This window comes from Ranitomeya variabilis, chromosome 2 (genome assembly GCF_051348905.1).
Source record: "Ranitomeya variabilis isolate aRanVar5 chromosome 2, aRanVar5.hap1, whole genome shotgun sequence".
NCBI classification, from domain to species: Eukaryota; Metazoa; Chordata; class Amphibia; order Anura; family Dendrobatidae; genus Ranitomeya; species Ranitomeya variabilis.
In genome coordinates, this window is record NC_135233.1 from 458,829,433 (window position 1) to 458,853,635 (window position 24,203).

The 24,203-nt window shown below is 43.5% G+C and overlaps 1 protein-coding gene across 2 annotated transcripts in view; it reads left to right on the forward strand.

The window, feature by feature from the left end:
* The window catches only part of LOC143806640 (uncharacterized), a 62,556-nt gene extending 44,024 nt beyond the window's left edge, over window positions 1–18,532 (forward strand). For both annotated transcript variants that reach the window (XM_077287409.1, XM_077287408.1), the window contains 10 exons: window positions 1,007–1,087; window positions 1,270–1,377; window positions 2,233–2,342; window positions 2,684–2,732; window positions 5,313–5,433; window positions 10,427–10,521; window positions 11,404–11,469; window positions 11,726–11,825; window positions 12,053–12,205; window positions 16,762–18,532. In XM_077287409.1, the coding sequence (XP_077143524.1) occupies window positions 1,007–1,087; window positions 1,270–1,377; window positions 2,233–2,342; window positions 2,684–2,732; window positions 5,313–5,433; window positions 10,427–10,521; window positions 11,404–11,469; window positions 11,726–11,825; window positions 12,053–12,205; window positions 16,762–18,212 (2,334 nt within the window). In that variant the 3' untranslated portion in view covers window positions 18,213–18,532. The remainder of the gene's footprint in view (window positions 1–1,006; window positions 1,088–1,269; window positions 1,378–2,232; window positions 2,343–2,683; window positions 2,733–5,312; window positions 5,434–10,426; window positions 10,522–11,403; window positions 11,470–11,725; window positions 11,826–12,052; window positions 12,206–16,761) is intronic.
* Window positions 18,533–24,203: the final 5,671 nt, after the last annotated feature.

Sequence of the window (24,203 nt, forward strand, 5' to 3'; positions counted from 1 at the left end):
CACAGACTGAAGGCTGGGGTGGAGTTTTATAGCAGGAAGACACAGTGCACATGAGACCAAAGACGCCATCTTGGAAAAGGGAAGTAATGCACAAAAGGTAATAAAAAATGTTCAGAGTCCTGACATTTATCTACTGTATATAGAGATGTTATCAGTCATTGTACAGGAGAAGGAGGAGGTGAGCTGTGACATCACCTATTGTGAATGGTGGATCCTGTGTTATCTACTGTATATAGAGGCGTTATCAGTCATTGTACAGGAGGAGGTGAGCTGTGACATCACCTATTGTGAATGGTGGATCCTGTGTTATCTACTGTATATAGAGGTGTTATCAGTCATTGTACAGGAGGAGGAGGTGAGCTGTGACATCACCTATTGTGAATGGTGGATCCTGTGTTATCTACTGTATGTAGAGATGTTATCAGTCATTGTACAGGAGGAGGAGGTGAGCTGTGACATCATTTATTGTGAATGGTGGATCCTGTGTTATCTACTGTATATAGAGGTGTTATCAGTCATTATACAGGAGGAGGAGGTGAGCTGTGACATCACCTATTGTGAATGGTCGATCCTGTTATCTACTGTATATAGAGGTGTTATCAGTCATTCTAATCCTGTCTGAGATAAGGAAACTGATGAAATGTTATATATTAAATGAGTGGTCACTATAACAAGATTTCAGGGTGGTGGTTTTTTTTTTTAGGTAATTATTTTGACATGTAAAACTGAGATAAACATAAAAAAAATGGTAAAAAAATAATTTTGCTGAAAACTTTATTTCAGCAATAGGTCATTTTCTAATGACTCATCCCTTTAAGTAAAAGCAGAAGGAATATGGAACATGGCCTTGTGAATGCAGTTTTATGCTTTTTTCTTGTTTCTCTCTTACATTGTATATGTGATGATTTGTGGCTTTTGTTCTTCCTTTTTCGCTAATCTCACACTTATGATTGCTTTCCTGCGACTTATATATTTTTCATTATCTCACTTAATATTTAATAATCAGCAAAAACTGCAGGAAATCGAGCGCGTGGACAAGTGGCTGAAGATGTTAAAGAAGTGGACAAAGTACAGGAACAGCGAGAAGGTGCGTGCAAGGGAAAGAGAACCAGGACCGCTATAAAATGGTCAGAACAATGGGGTGGCCGGACCCGTCAGAGAACGCAGCTCGGCTGAAAAGCGATGTCGCCCTATTGTATGTGATTTAGTAGCCATTGTGGGGAGCTGACTTATTATCTCAGTATTTTTCTTTTTTCTTTTTTTTTCTAGATGTTTCGCAGGGTTTATAAAGGAATCCCTCTGCAAGTCAGGGGTCAGGTGTGGTCGCTGCTTTTAGATGTTGAGGCGATGAAGTCCGAGAATGGCGGTAAATACGAGGTTTGTCAAAATGGAGTTTCCGTTTCATTTTTGGGAAAAGTTTTGATTTTTCCACACATTAACACTGACTGATGGGATAGGAGAACCGCTGCCCCTGTCTGCTCAACTCGCATTCCCCAGACCCATCGCCGAGTCTCCGCCGCTGCTTCCAGTGTCTGTGACTGCCTGCAGCGCTGACGTCATGTCAGCCAATCAATGAGCACAGTGGCATAGAACCTCTGAGCTCAATGATTGACTGCAGCGCTATCAGCATGACGTCAGCTATGCAGACAATTGCAGACACCAGTAACAGCAGCAGAGACTCAGCGCTAGATCTGGGGTGTGTTTTTTTTTGTTTCCGAAACTAGAAAATCCCTTTAAGGAAATGCATGAATAGCAGTCACTTAATTCTATGATATTTACCTGCATGAATTTTGGTTGGAGGGATTGGACCACAGGGAAATGACAAAAAAGAAAGGACTTGGTGTATCAGAAAGCTGGAAAGATGGAAGTTTTCCAAAACTTTGATATTGATGACTTATTCTTAGGATTTCAGCTCGGTGAATGCTCGCCCCTGGTTCTGGACTCCCCACGATCAGCTGATTGAATGGGCCCTGGTGCTCCGGTCACATCCCCTTTATCCAACACAGCTCTGCACATTTTGTAGTGACCATTCCTGGTCCTGCATCTCCGTCTCACGCACTTGATTAGCGCTGAACTGCAGTACCAAGCGCGGCCAATACTAAATGTATGGCTCTGTGCTTGGAAGACAATTCTCCGCGGCTGATCCTAATTATGGGCCATAAGTACCAAATTTACAGAAAACTTCTTTAAACCGACCATTTCCATAATTACTCTTCCTTTTCCGATCCTTAGAAAATGAAAGATCTGGCCAAGATGTATTCAACGGAAATCAAGCAGATTGACTTGGACGTGAACCGGACGTTCCGCAATCACATTATGTTCAGGGAGCGATACGGTGTCAAGTGAGTATCAACCGCCATTAATGATAATCTGACGAAACGGAAGCGCTGCAGCTGATCAGCGTCCACTGATTGACTGCAGTTTCCATGCGAATCGTGCATTTTTTTTACCTCCCTGTGCCTAATAATAAGAGATCGCCCAGTTGTTGACAACCCCTTTAAATGTATAGTGATCCAGCGGCTGCTAATTAAAGACTCTTCCTCGGTGCCGTAACCTAGTGCTCTGTTATGTGCCGCTATGTCCCTGAGTAATTGGCCTTGGGGTCGTGCTTTCGCATTGTGAATATGTTGCACATTTTGTCCTATTTTGTGCAGAGTGACTCTATAACTGTATTTCCCCCCAGGCAGACGGCCTTGTTCGATGTATTATCGGCCTATTCTGTCTACAATACGGTAAGTTAGTAACGGATCTTACAAAATATATCCAATTGTCACAGTCTTGTTTTCCACCAGGCACAAGAGGCGCATGCCTGTAGGAGATCATGTAGGAATTGGGGGGGGATCAGCTCTGATCTCTGCTGTTAAATGCCGATTTCCATCACTGGACAGCGGCATTTATGGCGTAAAATCCCAAGGTTGTGCCATATTGGCATCGATCAGCCCCCCCACCGGTATAACTCTGGCTGCTGTCTCCCATGAAGCCCAGAACAAGCAACAGTAAAAGTGATCCAATGAGCAAAAGTTTAAAAAACATGCTTAAAGGTTTTTTTTTAATGAAAAGTAAAATATAGTAATTTGAGTCATTTCACCTTTCCTCCATTTTAAAAAAAATTCTGCAATTCACTTCCTCTCGGATTCAGCAGAACGGAGGCCACCGGTCAATATTTTTCTGAATCATGATGGAAAGAAAAATCCTTATACTCATCTCGCCGCTCACCTCTCCGGCCTCCTCCACTACTCACCGCCACCTGTCTGGTCCTTATCGCATCTTCTGATCCCCCTCCGCTACTCACCGCAGACTCGTCCAGTCCTTGTCTTATCTTCTGATCACCCTCCACCTCTCACAGACATCCAATCCGGTCCTTGTTGCATCTCCTGATCCCCCTCCGCTACCCGTCCGGTTGTTGCCGAATCTTCTGAGTCCCCTCCACTACTCATCACAGACCCGTCCGGTCCTTGCTGCTTACTCTGATCCCCCTCCGCTACTCATCGCCACCCGTCTGGTCCTTGTCGCATCTTCTGATCCCCCTCCACTACTCACCGCCCACCAGTCGGGTACTTGTCGCATCTTCTGATCCCCTTGTTACTCACTGCGCACCCATCAGGTCCTTGCTGCATCTTTTGATCCCCCTTTACTACTCACCGCCACCCGTCCAGTTCTTGCCACATCTTCTGATCCCCTTGCGCTACTTACCGCACACCCTTCCGGGCCTTGCCGCATCTTCTGATCCCCTTGCACTACTTACCGCACACCCTTCCGGTCCTTGCCGCATCTTCTGATCCCCTTGCGCTACTTACCGCACACCCTTCCGGGCCTTGCCGCATCTTCTGATCCACTTGCACTACTTACCGCACACCCTTCCGGTCCTTGCCGCATCTTCTGATCCCCTTGCGCTACTTACCGCACACCCATCCGGTCCTTGCCCCATCTTCTGATCCCCTTCTGTTACTCACTGCTACCCGTTCGGTTCTTGCCCCATATTCTGATCCCCCTCCGCTACTCACCACAGACCCGTCCGGTCCTGGCTGCATCTTCTGATCCCCTTCCGCTACTTACCGCACACCCATCCGGTCCTTGCCGCATCTTCTGATACCCTTCTGTTACTCACCGCTACCCGTTCGGTTCTTGCCACATCTTCTGATCCCCTTCCGCTACTTACCGCTATCCATCCAGTTCTTGCTCCATCTTCTGATCCCCCTCGTTACTCACATTGGCCTCTCACACTGTGCTGGTTTTCCAGCTGTCATGGCCCCCGGTGGGCTTCTGTGCATGCAAGCAAGGAAGGTAACAGCGTCTTCCTACGTGCTTGCGCAGAACGATCCTGCGTGGCATGACCGCCGTAAGTCCGGTACAGTGTAAGAGAACTGAAGATCCCAAATAGAGCAGCGGTGGGTCAGAAGATGCGACGAGGACCAGAGAGGTGAGTGGCAAGTGGAGTATAAATACTTTTTTCTTTTTTTACTTACTACGTTTATTATGCTCTATGGTATGGAGAGACCCCAGAGCATAATAAGAGGCGTTAAATGCGCAGAGAATAACTTTTCCGCTTATTGAATTTCCTGGGAAAATCCACACAAACAGGCAAATGCAAATTTTTCATGATATGCTCATCTCTAATTTAAAAAAAAAAAAGTGTTGAAAACATTTTTTTTCTACACCAAAATACTACCAGTACAAACACAAGCTCGCCATGCAAAAAAAAAAACATGCCCTGATCAACGGAGAAATGGAAGAAAGCTACAGGTCTCACAATTTTTTTTTTTTTTTTTTCTAATTTCTGAATTTTTGTTTTTCATTATAGTATTGCTGTAGTCAAAATTACCTGGAGAATCCTGTTGTGGGGTCTTTAAATGTTTTTTTACATTGCAATTTTTCGCCATTTTCCCAGTACATCATATGGTTAAAAAATAATGGTGACTTTCAAAACTATAACACATCCCACACAGAAAAAGAGCAAAAAATGCAAAAAATAAAATAGTTGTGGCTTTTGGAAGGAGGGGAAGAAAAAAAACAAACGCAAAGATGAAAAATTTGACTCGGTGGGAGGGGTTAATGGGTTCTGGGTTTATATCTAGCGCCTGAGTTTTCTAGTCTAGGTGGGTTCTGGCGGGGTGTCACTTACAGGGGATCGATCACTCAGATCCTTCCTGTGACACATTGTGTGAGATCTCCTGGGGTGTAATGTGTGCGGCTCTGCAGAATAGATTGTGCCGCGTATAAATAGAAATCATTTGCTTCCCGCAGAACGCAGCAACGCCTCCATGTATTCTGCTGCGCGCGTCACACTAATGACATGTATGTGATCTCCGCAGGAAGTTAGCTATTGTCAAGGGATGAGTCAAATTGCAGCTGTGCTGCTCATGTATCTGAACGAGGAGGACGCCTTCTGGGCCCTGGCTCAGCTCTTAACCAACCAAAGGCACGCCATGCATGGTGAGTCCATGGCACAAGCCCACACTTTTGATCCTCGGTCAAAGGATTCTGGTGCATACAAGTCAGTCGTCGTTACTGTAGACAAAATTAAAATATTAGGCTTATGCCTTTCATAAATCAATAATGCACATGGCAATGAGCGACTTATCAGATAAATCTGCTTCTGTCTCCTCCTGGAACTGATCATTCATTCTCCACTCATGAAAAACCTGTATTCAGTGAAGATGGATTTTTCCCATTACTGAAATAGATGATAGTTGGTGCCTATAAGATACTATGGAGAGGGGAGGAGCTAGAGGCAGAAACATTCCACAACAGTTGGTGCCTGTAAGATACTATGGAGAGGGGAGGAGCTAGAGGCAGAAACATTCCACAACAGTTGGTGCCTATAAGGTACCATGGAGAGGGGAGGAGCTAGAGGCAGAAACATTCCACAACCGTTGCTGCCTGTAAGATACTATGGAGAGAGGAGGAGGAGCAAGAGACAGAAACATTCCACAACAGTTGGTGCCTGTAGGATACTATGGAGAGAGGAGGAGCTAGAGGCAGAAACATTCCACAACAGTTGGTGCCTGTAAGATACTATGGACAGGGGAGGAGCTAGAGGCAGAAACATTCCACAACAGTTGGTGCCTGTAAGATACTATGGAGAGGGGAGGAGCTAGAGGCAGAAACATTCCACAACAGTTGGTGCCTATAAGGTACCATGGAGAGGGGAGGAGCTAGAGGCAGAAACATTCCACAACAGTTGCTGCCTGTAAGATACTATGGAGAGAGGAGGAGGAGCAAGAGACAGAAACATTCCACAACAGTTGGTGCCTGTAAGATACTATGGAGAGAGGAGGAGCTAGAGGCAGAAACCTTCCACAACAGTTGGTGCCTGTAAGATACTATGGAGAGGGGAGGAGCAAGAGGCCAAAACATTCCACAACAGTTGGTGCCTATAAGATACTATGGAGAGGAGGCGATAGAGACAAACATTCCCCAACAGTTGGTGCCTATAAGATACTATGGAGAGAGGAGGAGCTAGAGACAGAAACATTGCACAACAGTTGGTGCCTATAAGATACTATGGAGAGAGGAGCTAGAGACAGAAACATTCCACAGCAGTTGGTGCCTGTAAGATACTATGGAGAGAGGAGCTAGAGACAGAAACATTCCACAGCAGTTGGTGCCTGTAAGATACTATGGAGAGGGGAGGAGCTAGAGGCAGAAACATTCCACAACAGTTGGTGCCTATAAGATACTATGGAGAGAGGAGGAGCTACAGGCAGAAACATTCCACAAGAGTTGGTGCCTGTAAGATACTAAGGAGAGAGGAGGAGCTAGAGGCAGAAACATTCCTCAACATTTGGTGCCTGTAAGATACTATGGAGAGAGGAGCTAGAGGCAGAAACATTCCACAACAGTTGGTGCCTGTAAGATACTATGGAGAGAGGAGGAGCTAGAGGCAGAAACATTCCACAACAGTTGGTGCCTGTAAGATACTATGGAGAGGGGAGGAGCTAGAGGCAGAAACATTCCACAACAGTTGGTGCCTATAAGATACTATGGAGAGGGGAGGAGCTAGAGACAGAAACATTCCACAACAGTTGGTGCCTGTAAGATACTATGGAGAGAGGAGGAGCTAGAGGCAGAAACATTCCGCTGCGCATTTTCTTTAAACAACTAAACTCTGTAAAACTTTATGAGCACCAACTGGCATCCATTATATTAGTAATGAAAGAAAAGTCTGTATTCAGTGAAGGTGGATTTTCCCATTACTGAAATAGATGACAGTTGGTACCCATAATATTCTATGGAGGGGGGAGGAGGAGATAGAGACAGACACCGAACATTACCCTGCAAGTTCTCCTAAAATAACAGGTATAGTTCTCCATAGAAGTTTGAGCACCAACTGTCAGCCCCTATCTTAGTAATAGAAAAAAGTGTGTATTCAGTGAAGACAGATTTTCCCATTAGGGAAATAGATGATAGCTGGTACCCATAACATTCTATGCAGGGAGGAGAACATTCCCCTGTGAGTTCTCCTAAAATGATAGGTACAGCTCTCCATAAAACTTTGAGCTCCAACTGTCATCCCCTATTTTAGTCATGAGGGAATAAAAATCTGTATTCAGCGACGTAGATGGAATAGATGACAGTTGGTGATCCCTAACATTCTATGGAGGGAGGAGGAGCTTGAGATACAGAACATTTTCCTGCAAGTTCTCCTAAAATGATAGGTACAGCTCTCCATAAAACTTTATAAGCTCCAACTGTCAGCCCCCATAATAGTAGAATCTGTATCTGCTAAATCCATTCTCAAAATTGAGAATCTTGAGAATGATTGATCAGTCCAGGAGAAGGAAGAAGATTTCTATAATAAGATATATTCCAAAATTGCTTATTTTCACAAGTGCTATTGATTTATGAAAAAAAATAAATGTAAATAAATAAATGTAAGTATTATGTCAGTAGTAATTACCATTTCTTAATAATAAAAGCAGGAAAACGGAATCAAATAATGAAAATATAAATTACTCCTCTATTCAATCCCTGCCATGTCTGCTTCAATGCCAACACATCCATCATTTATTGGATCACAGCAACCAATACTGTTTCGGGCACCCAGCCCAATTTTGTAAAAATCCAAGAGGCTTGATATAGTTGTATGTTGTCTTATAAGGATGAAGGGGCGACTGTCGGGTCCTTCTACACCCCAAACTGATCACACGTGTGTAGATTAGAACACAAGTGAATGAAACAAAACCCGCTGTTATTCTGCAGAGAAATCGTCTTTAAAATTGATATGCAAATGAGGCTGGAAGTGCTTTGGGTGGGACAGAGCACTTCCACCACCTAAGCCTAACTCCTCCCCCCACTAAGTGATTGACAGCGCTTGACAGCGCTGTTGCTGCATGTTTATAACCTAGTTAAGGGTGGAATTAAGCTGTGAATGGAGGAAGGAGCCAAGGCAATGGAAGTGTTCTGTGCTACACACACATAGAAAACAAAAGTGCACCTACCTCCTGAAAAAGAAATACAAATATGGAAAATCTATTTTTTTTCAATAAATTAAAATTCATTTTGCTACATCTGGTAAAAAATACTCAAATTTATATAAATATGACCATAATTACTCAAAGAATTTGTTTAAACCCAGTGGCCAGTATGAAATTTGCAAGATGTACACTTAACCTTTTTGTTCTGTATATAAGATTTTTCAGCAGTCTCATTATCATCAGAGGCAGGATTAGAATGTCCATTAACTCCTCTATACACAGCTGATAACAAAGAATCCACGATTCACAATAGGTGATGTCACAGCTGACCTCATCCACCTCTCTTCCCAATGATCTTTGCACACGCTCATTAGATGCTTCAAAACAAAAGATAAAGTCGGGGACTGATCACTGTGGCTCTGTACATGTGTTGTTTCCTGAAACTACAAGAATTTAGAACCTAAAAGCCCCAGTGGCCAGTGTAAAAATTAAAAGATTTCTATTTTTTTTCAAACACAGTGAAAATAATTGCGTTCAGGACCCTGTAGGATGGTGAGGACTCATTGGTCTCCGCTATCTTTAGCTATTTATGCCATTTTTAGAATATCTAAATTACTTTTCACAAGTTACTGAGACGTGAGTATCCAGAACATAACATGATAGCTCAAGGTCCTTCTCTGCTAGGAAAGTTCTCTGTAATGTCAATCAGCACCACAGTATAAATGGAAATCCCACTTGTTTTTTTGTGTGTTCTTACATGAATCAGTCAATGTACTTTATTGCTTAGTTCCAAAGTTCTGATCAAAATAATCAAATTTGGATTTTAAGTTGAGTATACCATCATTGTGTCAGTCTGCAGGCTTCAGAGCTGACCTCTCCTAGCATTTCCTTCTTGGCTTGAATGCCCCTTTAATTAAATGGGAGTCACCATTTCCAGTAGGCTAAATTACTGTTTTACAGGGTGAGCACTGTTTAAAGAGGACCTGTCACCAGATCACTTTTTGCTCTTACTTTGTTCCCACCACTCCCCTAAGTAATCCATTATTATTATTATTTTTTTTTTTTAATGTGCCATATGGTTTCACAGATAAGGGCCTTTTTAGTTAGTGCTAATTTTTATGGTCTTTGCCAAATGGGTGGTTGCTCACAGGGTAATAATGCAGTGCAGTCTAAAGACATGCCCCTGAGGATCCTGTGAGCCACGCCCCCTAGGAAAGACCATAAAAAATTAACACTAAATAAAAATGCCCAGGCCTGTGGAACGGAATACGCAGGAGCAACGGGAATAAAATAAGGGCAGAAAGCAGCCACTTTAGATATGACAGGTCCTCTTTAAGTATCAGCACTATAAAAGCGGTTGCCTATTATTATAAAAGTTCATCTTTATGGGCCCAGAGTGGCGAAAGAAAAAAGCAACCTATGCTCGCCTCTAAGACAGATGCTTCTCCTGTCCACTCTGTACTATGTCCCCCACCGATTCCCCAGGCATCAACAAGCAGGGAGGGGGTTTAATTAAATGATGTCACACTGATCGGCTGCAGCCTTCATTCTCCATCCAAACAGAAAAAAAACTCTTTGAAGCTAAATTGTTAATGAAACCCAATTGCAAAAATTATTTTTTAGCCCCCCCAAATACATGCCTTTAATTTAAAAAAGTGGACACCCCCTCTAAGTCCCATTCGTTGATGCAGCACTCCTTGCAGAAATAGCCGCTTCGGGCATGGTTTATATAAACCTCATCCCAGGCAGGTATGTGCTAGCTGGTAGCCGAGCCCTACCTTCTGTTGCCCCCATCACAGATCTTGGATCGGTCTACAATCTAAACATGTGGAATAGTTTGTGAAGAAATGACTTTCTGGTTTTGCTGACATTACTAGATATAACGCTCAGCTGCTGGGTGAACATCGGATGTATGTTGGGCATCTGAAAACCTGATCACGTTCTCCAGAGAAAAGCAAATGAATCATTGTATCCTGTGACTAACAGAGGTCTCTTCATTTCTTTAAAAGGGTTCTTCATCCCCGGCTTCCCCAAACTTCAAAGATTTCAAAGTCATCATGAGCAAATTCTCAGCAAGTTGTTCCCCAAGTTAAAAAAACACATGGTAACCTTCTGATTTGTGGTTGGGATTTACTTGGTATCTTTGCTTTTGGATGTCTTTTTGTTTATTTTTTTTAGTCTTCTTGCAACAGAATTTCCCTTAATCACTGACAACTTCTAGATGATTGGGGTCTGACCGTAGGGACCTGCACCAATCGATTCTAGTTGGATTGCACCTCCGGTGCACATGCTCAACCGCCGCTCCATTTATCAACTGTGGAACTGCTGGAGAAAGCTGTCAGCAGTCCCATAGAGAATAGGTGGAGCATGCACATTGCCATTCTCATAGTGATCACAGTGTCCCACTCTGGACACAGTCAGACCCCCTCCGATTTAGTAGTTCCAGCCTCAATACCCCATTAAAGTATAATGCTGCTCATACACATTTAAATAGCTGCACTATCCGCTCCCATCCCCCCCTCACACACAGGAGCATTCTTGTGTTCTTTTCTCCAGTGATCGGCTGCTGAAATCCAACAGACCTGATCCTACTCTCCCCCCAACATCATATCTGTCAGGAGACCAGTTACACACACTGAAGGCTGAATCTGCTAGTGTCAGCAGGCTCGGACGTATTTTGCCTTATGTGGCTTGGGTCTTTTAAGTCAGGAAATAAAAGGCAAGTGACGGGAGAGGAGGGGGATGCAGCTGCAGATTCTTACTATCGCTTCCCATACAGATTATCAAGGTTGATGGAAAATGTCCAATATTAGCTGTAAAAAATGATGGCCCGCTGGATTGAGTAAATTAATTATAGGTTGATTCAATCTAGAATTCAACATCTACAATTCTCATGTAAAATTCCAGATTTTGATGTCCAAAATGTCTCCATAAATGCAAATTTCTGTTTTTCCAATCCATCTAATCTCATGGTTGTGTTTTATAGGATAAAGAAGACATGTCCACTGGGATTTACACAACAAAGTGGTTTCTGCAATGCTTCTTAGATCGGGTAAAGACTGTAAACCTTCTCCTAGTATTATCGGCATTAACCCTTTAAGGATCGGGCAATTTTTCATTTTTTCCACTTTCATTTTTTTCCTCTTCATTTTTTTTTTTTGCACTTACATTGTCATACGAGGGGTTGTTTTTTTTGGCAGAGGAGTTGTAATTTTGAATGACAATGTGTCACCATTATCTCCCAAGTCCAGATAGTCCGTGTCGCCTTCAATATTGTGTTTTTCACAGTTTGCCATTTTTTTTCTCAGACACCTTTTACTCTCACCTTGAGACTATGGGACATCTATATCTTGGAGGGCGAGCGCGTGCTTCCTGCCATGGCGTACACTATACTGAAACTGCACAAAAGTAAGATCTATTGCTGTTTCTTTCTAGGCCAGATGATGATGGAGGGCTTGGTGTCGCAAAAGTTGTTAGTATTCTGGTAAAGTTTTAAAACATTTTTGTAAGAAAAGAAAATGCTGACGGTGTAGTATAGGGGTCCGAACATCATTTTCATACTTAACACTGTAGTGCCCACCACCTGGCATTGCACTACGGTGCCAATCATTGTCATTTCTTGTCTTCGTGGGCAGAGCGTCTGCTGAAGATGTCCATGGAGGATCTACGGGAGTTTCTGCAGGAAAAGATTGCACGGTCTCTGAGCTATGATGATGATATTGTGGTAGAGCAGCTGCAGACATCTATGGCCGAACTGAGGAAGATGAAACTAGAGCTGCCGCCGCCGGGTACGGTTGTCTTATATCATCACCTTTTTTTGTGTTTTTTTTGCATTGTCTACTGTACTTTTTCATGCTGCTGACTGTAATAGAATCATTATGACCTCTCTCTTCCCCCCTCTCTCATCTTCCCTCTCTCATCTTCCCTCTCTCTTCCTCCCTCTCTTCCTCCCTCTCTTCCTCTTTTCCTCCCTCTCTTCCTCTCTTCCTCTCTTTTCCTCCCTCTCTCTTCCTCTCTTTTCCTCCCTCTCTCTTCCTCTCTTTTCCTCCCTCTCTCTCCCTCCTTTTCTCTCTCCCTCCTTTTCTCTCTCCCTCCTTTTCTCTCTCCCTCCTTTTCTCTCTCCCTCCTTTTCTCTCTCCCTCCTTTTCTCTCTCCCTCCTTTTCTCTCTCCCTCCTTTTCTCTCTCCCTCCTTTTCTCTCTCCCTCCTTTTCTCTCTCCCTCCTTTTCTCTCTCCCTCCTTTTCTCTCTCCCTCCTTTTCTCTCTCCCTCCTTTTCTCTCTCCCTCCTTTTCTCTCTCCCTCCTTTTCTCTCTCCCTCCTTTTCTCTCTCCCTCCTTTTCTCTCTCCCTCCTTTTCTCTCTCCCTCCTTTTCTCTCTCCCTCCTTTTCTCTCTCCCTCCTTTTCTCTCTCCCTCCTTTTCTCTCTCCCTCCTTTTCTCTCTCCCTCCTTTTCTCTCTCCCTCCTTTTCTCTCTCCCTCCTTTTCTCTCTCCCTCCTTTTCTCTCTCCCTCCTTTTCTCTCTCCCTCCTTTTCTCTCTCCCTCCTTTTCTCTCTCCCTCCTTTTCTCTCTCCCTCCTTTTCTCTCTCCCTCCTTTTCTCTCTCCCTCCTTTTCTCTCTCCCTCCTTTTCTCTCTCCCTCCTTTTCTCTCTCCCTCCTTTTCTCTCTCCCTCCTTTTCTCTCTCCCTCCTTTTCTCTCTCCCTCCTTTTCTCTCTCCCTCCTTTTCTCTCTCCCTCCTTTTCTCTCTCCCTCCTTTTCTCTCTCCCTCCTTTTCTCTCTCCCTCCTTTTCTCTCTCCCTCCTTTTCTCTCTCCCTCCTTTTCTCTCTCCCTCCTTTTCTCTCTCCCTCCTTTTCTCTCTCCCTCCTTCTCTCTCTCCTCCTTCTCTCTCTCCTCCTCTCTTCCCCTCTCTTTCTTTCACTCTTTCTTCTCCTCTCCAATGTAATAACTGCCCACTAGAACTTACCATTAAAATCAGCAGTGAGCAACTATTTAACAGAACTTCCTGTTTGATGAAACTGTATGGTGTGCACCACTGACGTTCGACAGGTCTTCCTAGAACAGTTACTGATGATGACTATACAGCTCCTGCTACACAGTTTTAAAGAATGCTGCACATAAACCCAGACTCATAGTGAAAAGGTGGCCATAGATAATATCTCGGCCCCTATATGCACCACTCCCCATAAGACATGTACCAATAAAGGAGAACAACTGGAGTGTTTAAGAAAGATGAATTCAAAGTTTATTACAAAAATACCGTATATACTCGAGTATAAGCCGACCCGAGTATAAGCCGACCCCCCTAATTTTGCCACAAAAAACTGGGAAAACTTATTGACTCGAGTATAAGCCTAGGGTGGAAAATACAGCAGCTACCGGTGAATTTCAAAAATAAAAATAGATGCTCCATACCGTTCATTATTGCCCCAAAGGAGGTTCCATATAAAGCTGTGCAATATATAATGCTCCATACCGTTGATTATTGCCCCATAGATGCTCCATATATAGCTGTGCCATATAGAATGCTCTGCACTGTTCATTATGGCCCCATAGATGCTCCTTATAAAGCTGTGCCATATATAATGCTCTGCACCGTTCATTATGGCCCCATAGATGCTCCTTATAAAGCAGTGCCATATATGCTCTGCACTGTTCATTATGGCCCTATAGATGCTCCTTATAAAGCTGTGCCATATATGCTCTGCACTGTTCATTATGGCCCTATAGATGCTCCATATAAAGCTGTGCCATATATGCTCTGCACTGTTCATTATGGCCCCATAGATGCTCCTTATAAAGCTGTGCCATAAATGCTCTGCACTGTTCATTATGGTCCCATAGATGTGCCATATAAATCTGTGCCATATATAATGCTCTGCACCATTGCCCCATAGATGTGCCATATAAATCTGTGCCATATATAATGCTCTGCACCGTTGCCCCATAGATGTGCCATATAAATCTGTGCCATATATAATGCTCTGCACCGTTGCCCCATAGATGTGCCATATAAATCTGTGCCATATATAATGCTCTGCACCGTTGCCCCATAGATGTGCCATATAAATCTGTGCCATATATAGTGCTCTGCACCGTTGCCCCACAGATGTGCCATATAAATCTGTGCCATATATAATGCTCTGCACCGTTGCCCCATAGATGTGCCATATAAAGCAGTGCCATATATAATGCTCTGCACCGTTGCCCCATAGATGTGCCATATAAATCTGTGCCATATATAGTGCTCTGCACCGTTGCCCCATAGATGTGCCATATAAATCTGTGCCATATATAGTGCTCTGCACCGTTGCCCCATAGATGCTCCTTATAAAGCTGTGCCATATATGCTCTGCACTGTTCATTATGGCCCCATAGATGCTCCTTATAAAGCAGTGCCATATATAATGCTCTGCACTGTTCATTATGGCCCCATAGATGCTCCTTATAAAGCAGTGCCATATATAATGCTCTGCACTATTCATTATGGTCCCATAGATGTGCCATATAAATCTGTGCCATATATAATGCTCTGCACCATTGCCCCATAGATGTGCCATATAAAGCAGTGCCATATATAATGCTTTGCACCGTTGCCCCATAGATGTGCCATATAAATCTGTGCCATATATAGTGCTCTGCACCGTTGCCCCATAGATGTGCCATATAAAGCAGTGCCATATATAATGCTTTGCACCGTTGCCCCATAGATGTGCCATATAAATCTGTGCCATATATAGTGCTCTGCACCGTTGCCCCATAGATGTGCCATATAAATCTGTGCCATATATAACGCTGCTGCTGCAATAAAAAAAAAAAACACATACTCACCTCTCTTGCTTGCAGCTCCTCAGCGTCCCGTCCCGGCGTCTCTCTGCACTGACTGATCAGGCAGAGGGCGGCGCGCACACTATATGCGTCATCGCGCCCTCTGACCTGCACAGTCAGAGCCAGAGGACGGGAAGACGGAGCGGCGCCCGGCGGTTGGAACGTGGACAGGTGAATATAAAATACTCACCTAGTCCCGGCGCTCCCGGCGCTCCCCCTGCCTGTCACACTGTCTTCGGGTGCCGCAGCTCTTCCTCTGTCAGCGGTCACCGGCACCACTGATTAGAGAAATGAATATGCGGCTCCGCCCCTATGGGAGTGGAGTCCATAATCATTTCTCTAATGAGCGGTCCCACGTGACCGCTGAACAGGGGAAGAGCTGCGGCACCCGGAGACCGTGGGACTGCAGGGACAGTGCCAGGAGCGCCGGGACTAGGTGAGTATGCCTCAGCGCCCTCTCCCCCTCACCCGCCGACCCCACCGCCGACCGTGACTCGAGTATAAGCCGAGAGGGGCACTTTCAGCCCAAAAATTTGGCCTGAAAATCTCGGCTTATACTCGAGTATATACGGTACATTAAAAATGACACACTAAAAGACACCAAATGAAAAACCCAGAAAATAACCTCAGTGCCGGTATCCTTGGTTAGCCACAATTGCCATAATTAATATTTTAATAACATGTATGTTATGTATGTAGTAACATTGTAACATCAAGGATCAGTAACCCCCCAAAAAACCCACACAAAGGACCAAAAAACAAAGTCTGCCTACATATCTATTTACTGAAACGTCCCGCCAAATAAGGCTTTAAACAGTAAAAGTCTGGCCATGTTTTAGTCCAAAATGAGGGTAAATATAGAGAGTGTCCATAGGGGAAATATAAGTGAAAAGCCCACCAACATGAAAAAAGCCCCCACCAGAACACCGACCGTATTAATTTCTTACCCAGCACTGAGGTCCCTGGATTGGACGCTACTTATTTTCTGGTGTTTTCATTTGGTGTCTTTTAGTGTGTCATTTTTAATGTATTTTTCTAATAAACTTTGAATTCATCTTTCTTAAACACTCCAGTTGTTCTCCTTTATTGGTACAGTTTTAAAGAAGTTGTCCAGGGCTAAAACAATTAATGCCCTGTCCTTTCTAATGAGATCAGTCCAACACTCCGCATCCCAAAATTATCAGGCAAAACTTGCTCTGACAGTTGTAAGCAATGTATAATGTTGAACAAAGCCCTGTAGTGGCCGCTGCTAGTTACCGATAGGGTTTTTTTTTTTTTGTACACCTTCTAGTATTTGACAGTTTAATAAGAATAATTTTTCTGTCCACAATATTTTGACTTTATTTGTCAAAACTGAAACTTGGCCGACCATTCACTTGTATAGGGAAGATGATGGTCGGCTGACTGATAATGATAACATGAATGGGGAATTTACTCTCAATTCGTATTATTCCCTTTTCCAACATACAGGAAAAAAATTAATAATTGTAACCTTCTTTACATTTGTCATCTAATCTTAGGAAAGGCTGAAGAATTTCCCAAGAAGACCTTGGGTCAGGATATCCCTGTTCATCTGCTTCCTGTTAAAACAACTGTAGAGTGTAATATGATGGACAGAACGGACGACGGCGGCACGTCACAAAGCTCGAAGCCTTCTGCAGATGTCAATGAGAACAACTCAAACACTGGTGATAAAAGCAAGAATATAGTGTCCACTCCACAACACAATGGTGCATCTAGACCCGAGAATGAGGCCACTAAACCTGTCGAATCTCAACCAGTAACAGCCGATTGCCACAAGATGGTGGAGCAGCAAAAACTCGAGTCAGATGTAGCAAAAATAGCCAAAAACAAAAATTATGCCAAACAGAAGGACAGCACGGGTCGTGAAAGTCAACCGGACTGTGTGCTTGAGAATAAGGAGTGCAATAAAGTAGCTTCTGAACCAAGTATTATAGGTGACAAGGCAGCGCAAGATTCCCCGTCTACTATGAAACCTGAAAACTTTAATGTACCAGATGCCAATTCCCACGTTGTGGACTGTAATAATGATTGTACTGAAAAGGCAAAAATTAGGAATGTAACGAGCGAGGACCAACGGCAGCAGCATTTGCCATATGAAGGAAAAGGAGATGTTACTCTGCTTTCAGATTCAGAAACAAGTCCTTTCCAACCATGTTCTGTGGAGGTAACACAGTCACAAAGTGATGACCCTCCTTCTTCTGATACTTTGCCCATCACGCAAGGAAGCGAATGTGACCTTTCTACTCCCGAAGACGAGAGCACTGTTCCGACCGGACAACTGACCTCTCTTCTGCCGCCAGAATTGGACATTAGAAGATGTTCTTCCCAGTATGATAATATGTCAGATTTCGATCAAGAATGGCCACCGTGCCCTACACACTCATCCTTGGGTGAACTGGAAACGGACACATGGCAGTCGAGCATATGTAATGCTCTTGACTTGTCAACAGAGGAGCCAACTGATTTGGCCAAGTTCCCGCAATTCTCCCCTTCCGTGTCTTGCCAACAAGGACCCTCGGGCAGTGTTCCTACGTTACTTGCTACCCAACCTGACCAGCAAGAAAATAGGAGTTCTCTTACCAAGTCATCGCCAGCATTAACTCATACCTTTAGCGCCTACCAAGTCGTTACAACCGTTACGGCCATCCAGGTGTCTCATGCTAGTAAGCAAGGCTTCCAGGATGTGAAGCGCATAGCACATCCCTTGTCCCATAGCCTCAAACATGCGCTTACATGTGGTATCCAGACACGGGAAGAACAAAGTCCTATACCACCAAACCAATATATAAACGGCCCCATAAGTCAAAGCACAAATCTCCCAACTTCTCCCCAAACATCCAATCTAAAGCAATCCGAAAGACCCCTTATCCTCAAAGCCCTTTCCGATAACAATTTCTATTCATCCGATCAAACTGTGTCGCAGATGTCCAAATCCATCACATTCTGACCGAGTGAGGTGCATGCTCCCCTCCTTTGTATTTGCTTCATCGTGCTTTGAGGTGTATTAGCCATTTTTATGCAGGACATAAAAAATAGGCCCAGTCCATAGCACAGCCTTGAGAAGACGACGACCAGCTGCACTGGTTTCGTTGGTTCGATTATTATTATTTTTTTTTTTAATAATTTTTTTTTTCCTTTTTATGTTATTTTTTTTATCACAAAGTGCTTATTTATTATTTCGTTTCTATCTTTAAAAAAAAGGCTTGCACAGTCATGTATTACTGATGTTGTCTGTATGACCTGTATAAAGTGATGCCACTGAATCTGCTCCGAGAACATTCATAAAATCGTTGCGACCCAACCGAGACCTATCGACAGAAGAAAAAAATGTCGATACCTGTGTCAGCATGTTGTCCTTGTCCGATCGTAACTGTCCTGGCGGTTGGCATTACTGTAAAACCATCTGCCATATTGGGGGAGCATATAGATTTTTTGGGCCATGCGAGATCTCGGGATCCACTAATTACTTTCTTGCAGGATTTTACTATAATTTTACACATTTATTAGTCATTTATTGCACTTTTTGACAATTTTTGCTTGGATTCACAATCTGACGATTATGTAGACGAGCGATCATTGATGTGTGTACGTATCCGCTGCTCGCCATCAGAATCCTTGTCTGTCGACCGCACGCGCCACTCAAGTGAAAAGGGATTTCCTGACGACAGTAATGAAACTTTACATGAGCGATGTATCACAATAAATCACTTTCGGTGCCAACGATGACAAGGAAATCGAGCACTGATCAACTTGCTCTTTGTTGTTTCAAGCAAGCGGAAAATTGTTCCTATGTTAAAGGATTGTAAATCAGATTTTTTTTCTCCAGGTTTTTCGTTCTATAAACTTTTTTTTTAATTATTTAATATTGGATTTATTTTAATTTGTTTTACATCCCATAAAAAGTCCTCCATTTGTAACATGTATTATGGCATTTCTTAGTCCAGGGTGAATCTCTTCGACTAGTCCCACTGTTACTGTCAGCAGCACTGGCGCCACAACGACAACGCTGCAGCCAGTCACAGCACAGCGGCCCGTGTTGTCTTTTGTCTGCAGCGCTAAGTCACGTCAGCAGCACTTCAACCAATCGGTGGGTTCAGTGGCTGGTGTTGCCTGTTGTTGACAGTGCTGCAGCCAATCAGTGAGCTTACGTTCTTATGCTGTCTATTTTCTACAGACCCAAGTCACGTAGGCAGCGCTGCAGCCCATCACTGAATTTAGCGACTCTGTTTTCAGCAGTGCATTCGGATTGTCAGCTTTGCACCAGTTAGTGAGTTCTTCAGCTCTTGATGTCTGTTCTCTTCAGTGTCGAGTTACGTCGTTGGCGCTGCAGCCAATCATTGAGTTTAGCAGATTGAGCCATCTACACAGGCAGGGCTGCTGAGCTCACTGATTGGCTGCAGCGCTGTCAACAATACAGACACCGGGAGTGGTGGAGGGTTAGTAAAGTAGGTTTTTTAGGGGGCCAGCGACAGGGTTGTGATTGTACGGACTACTTCTTTAAAGAGAGTACAAAATGACTGTTCAAACCAAGCACGGGCGCTTGGTGCACCTTTAGCGCTGCCAAATATTTAAGTGCACCTTCCCACCTGGCTGTTTTCTGTCTGTATGTACCCCTCCTCTTCTTTTGATTAACAGCTTTGGCAAAGCTGGCTGGAAAGTACACTGAACTGTTCGTCCCCGCCATGGTGCACCGAGCGCCTGTGCTTGGTTTGGACAGACATTCTGTGCCCACAGCCCTCTTAAAGACACTCTTGTGTGTTTCATCATAATATAGCTTCTTCAAAGTATTTTTTGGACCACTGTCATTTTCTGAATAAAAAACTGCTCCCACTCTAATTATAGCAGTGACCTCATGAAATTGAGCAGTGACTTATTACTTGTTTTTTCCTTCCACTCTTCGTAAATCTCTCCGTGGTTTAATCCACATACATCTAATGTGTGCTGGTCCCACTTCTGAGAAAGCCACAGTCAGTCAAATGTGCCCAGTGGTTGACTGAGAGGACTTTCCTGACAATGCTCCTCCCTTGTGTCCATATCCAGTTGGATGCCGATGTATCGCTCAGCTTCATAGTAGTGGTATAATCCTCCGCGTGCTCTGACACTTTTGTAGTAACTTTTATGACTCGTACAGGAAAAATTAACCTGTTTCTACATAGACATTCAAAGGATTCAGCTAGTCAGTTTTTAATCACGTGATGTCATAGCCCTAATGGAAAAGAGAAGAACTAGCTGGGGAGAAAGGCAAAATGAGCAATTGTAAGTGCACAGTGCCATATAATATGATGACTGCAATATATTAAGGGGATAAAAACTTTGATTGGAGGAGGAGAGCTGCTTTAACTCTGAAACACTAGCTTTTAAAAAGTAAGAAGTAGGCTGGTAAAAATTGATCTTGGATCACTAGTCTACGAGGCTGGCCCTTGCGGCTTCTCCCCTAGAGTGACAAGTCTTTTCCTAGACTCTCCACATTATACACACCCATCGGTCAAGGGAAGCAGCGGAGAGAAGCTGCTGGGCATCGGCCGCTTGGACAAGTGACCTGAGCAGCTTGGTCATGTTCTCTGAAATGCCGCAATGTTTCAGAGTAAAACCTGTCTGGTAGAAATGGTGGAATCAGCGTCTGAGACTTGGTGCGGGCAGTTTAAGCACATTGTATCAGCCCTCACGTTCTCTTACATTGTGTCTGAAAGGCAGGATTCTTGATGTTCTATTTCATTTACTGTATATGTCTCAGCTGTATCCTCTGACTTTTGTTTTAATGCTGACTGCTTATATAACATACCGTAGGTATATTTTTATTATTTGGTAATTTTACATTAATGGGGTTTTGACAATTCGTCCTTTCATTAAGTGCACTTTTAATCAGCGAGTGAAACTGATTTCTTCTGGTTAAAGGGAACATGTAAAACATCTACACCTAAAACCATTTATAAGTCTGTGTATAATATAAACACTGGCGCTCACCCGAAAAAACTAGCAGTCTTCAGCTGCTGGAATCAATCAGGGTAGTGCCCCCCTGTATAACAATATAGATCAGTAAAAACAAATAGATGCCGCGCTTGAAGAGGCAGAAACAAATAACAAATAACACGAGGTGGAAAACTAAAAGCAAGAAATAAACCGAGCCGCCACGTGGATTCCTCCCAGTACCACGAGCTCCCTAAAACAGTAACAGATGTTCACCTCACCAACACAGTCACGCACTAGCCGCACAGTCTGTATAACAATTATTCAGGTGCCGATACCGCTAGCTTACCTATTGTGAGACTGTCACAGCTGAGTGTGGGTCTGTGCTGAATGTGAGTAGATATTACCCTGTCCAGTATAAGCCACCGGGGTTTCGGCGTGGTGCGTATCAGATGGCACTGTGCAGCATAACTCAGGGAAGCCCCGGCCGGTAGCGTTCCCTGGGTACCGCATACAAAAAAGAGAAGATGGCCGATAGGCTCCCCCTACCTAGTGATGTCACCTGCAGTAAGGAGCGCTAGAACGCTCAAAAAAGGGGGGGAGGATTAAACCAACGCGTTTCAAAGAGCCTTGCTCTTCTTCCTCAGGGTTACCGCTCCCCTGGCTCACCCTATCTTTTATAGTATCTAGCCATCACTGCGCACCGCCCCCTAATTAACCCCAGGTTTCCCAGCTCTTATGGAAACATCCATACCGATACTGTGTGTTTGCAGATTTACCTAAGAGTAAAATGCAGTGTATTTAAACCCCTTTGAATGTATTTAAAATAGGATAGACGGACATCTACCTCAGTGTGCTGCATTAATACCTAAATACTTGAATATGTATATTAAAATCTTAGTTTTATTTACGAACACAAAATGTCTAAAAAACACGCATTAAAAAACACGCATTAAAAGTATTACAACGCCAACAAAGCACATAAAACCAATTTAAAAGACTCTCAGTAATACCTGAGAAGTAAATATGCTATCGTAAAAGTTGTTTCATAGATTGCTATTCTTGCTGGGTATTTTCTCAAGAAGTATCTCAGCCATATTCCCAAGAATACCCTCTGAAAAAACCCCACCAGAAAGAACCACCTGCATGAAGGCATGTATTAAAATATACATATATATTAAAATATACTCCCAAAATCACCCTACAACATCTCCTTCAAAGAGGAGCCTCTTCTCTAAGACTTACGTTATTGATGTTACTCGTTATATAAGGCTCCCATTGATATCTATTAACGCGTCAATACCCTATTTTTCAGTATTCTGCCTGGTTATTGGTTCGCCACCTTATATTTAAACAGGGAAACCTTTGTAGATTTAAAATGCAAATAGTTCCACCTCATGATTCAATCCCTTTGGGGCCAGGCTGTCCAGGGTGAATATCCATTGTGTCTCTACCCTGGACATGCTCCTAATATAATCGCCGCCCCTGGGGTTCTGGTGGACACGTTGGATGCCAGTGAAGAATATTCCCTTAGTGGATTTATTATGTTTCATTAGAAAGTGCCGGGATAGGGGATGTCCTAAGTGGATATTTTTCATATGCTCCTTAAGTCTGGTCATAAGACCCCGCTTAGTACGCCCTACATACAATTTATCGCATGGGCATCAGATCACATAAATGACCCCTGTAGAGAAGCATGAGATCCTATCCCTTATAATGAATTCCTTTTTTCCACTGGCATCTTTAAATGAGGTCTGTAGTACTTTCTTGAAATTGGTATTAATACAGCTAAAACAACTGCCACAAGGCACGAAACCCACATTCGGTTGTAGGGGAGTTTTGGGTTTCTTATTTCCATTAATAACTGCTAATTTGGTAGTGGGGGCTATAATGTGGCCCAAAGATTGGGCTTTTTTGTATATAAACCTTGGGGCACTAGGTAGATATTCTCCCACCGTTTTGTCCCCTTGTAGTACTGCCCAATGTTTTGCTATTATTCTCCTAAACTGCTTGTGGCCTGTATGAAACTGAGATATAAGTGGAAGTTGATTAATTTGTTCCCTGATATTGATTTCGTGAGTGATAATTGTTTTAGCGGGATATACTAGCTCATTTCTTGGTATATGTTCCATATCACGTTTTGTTTGATCTACTAGATGTTTCGGATAACCTTTATCTAAAAACTGCTGTGACAAGAATTCTGCCTCCACACGGTTATCCTCCTCTTTAGTACAATTACGTTTAATCCGTGTGAATTGACTCCTGGGGATATTTGTGAGCCAAACGGGAAGGTGGATGATGCTGTTTGCATCCACTTCTTTGCGATGGCACTTTGTGCATAGTTGGTTGCCATCTATATAGATGTTGAGGTCCAAGAAGTTTACATTCGTAGTACTTATAGTTGGAGTAAACTCAAGACCATATTCATTTATATTCAGACTGGATATAAATACTTCAAGGTCGTATTGTGATCCTTCCCAGATAAACAGAACATCATCGATAAATCGACGCCAGACTACCAACTTTTCATGGAGTTTTCCAGCTACAAAGATTTTGGACTCCTCCCACTTTGCTACATACAAGTTTGCATAGCTAGGGGCAAACCGTGTCCCCATAGCGGTGCCCCACTTCTGTAAAAAAACTGTTCTTCATATAAGAAATAATTGTGTTTAAGAATGAATTGTATGCACTCCTGAATGAACTCTGTTATGATCTGGTGACCTTGGAGCCGCATGAAACTTTCTCTGGAGTCGGTGGAACCTGTACTGACCGCAAATCCTGAACTAACACCGCAACTAGAAGTAGCCGTGGGGTGTGCCTAACATACCCTAGACACCTCGACACAGCCGGAGGACTAAATACCCCTATAGATGAAAATAGGAATGCTACCTTGCCTCAGAGCAGACCCCCAAAGGATAGGCAGCCCCCCACGAATAATGACTGTGAGTAGGAGAAGAATAGACACACGCAGGTAGAGAACAGGATTTAGCAAAAGAGGCCACTCTAGCTAAATAGGAAAGGATAGGACAGA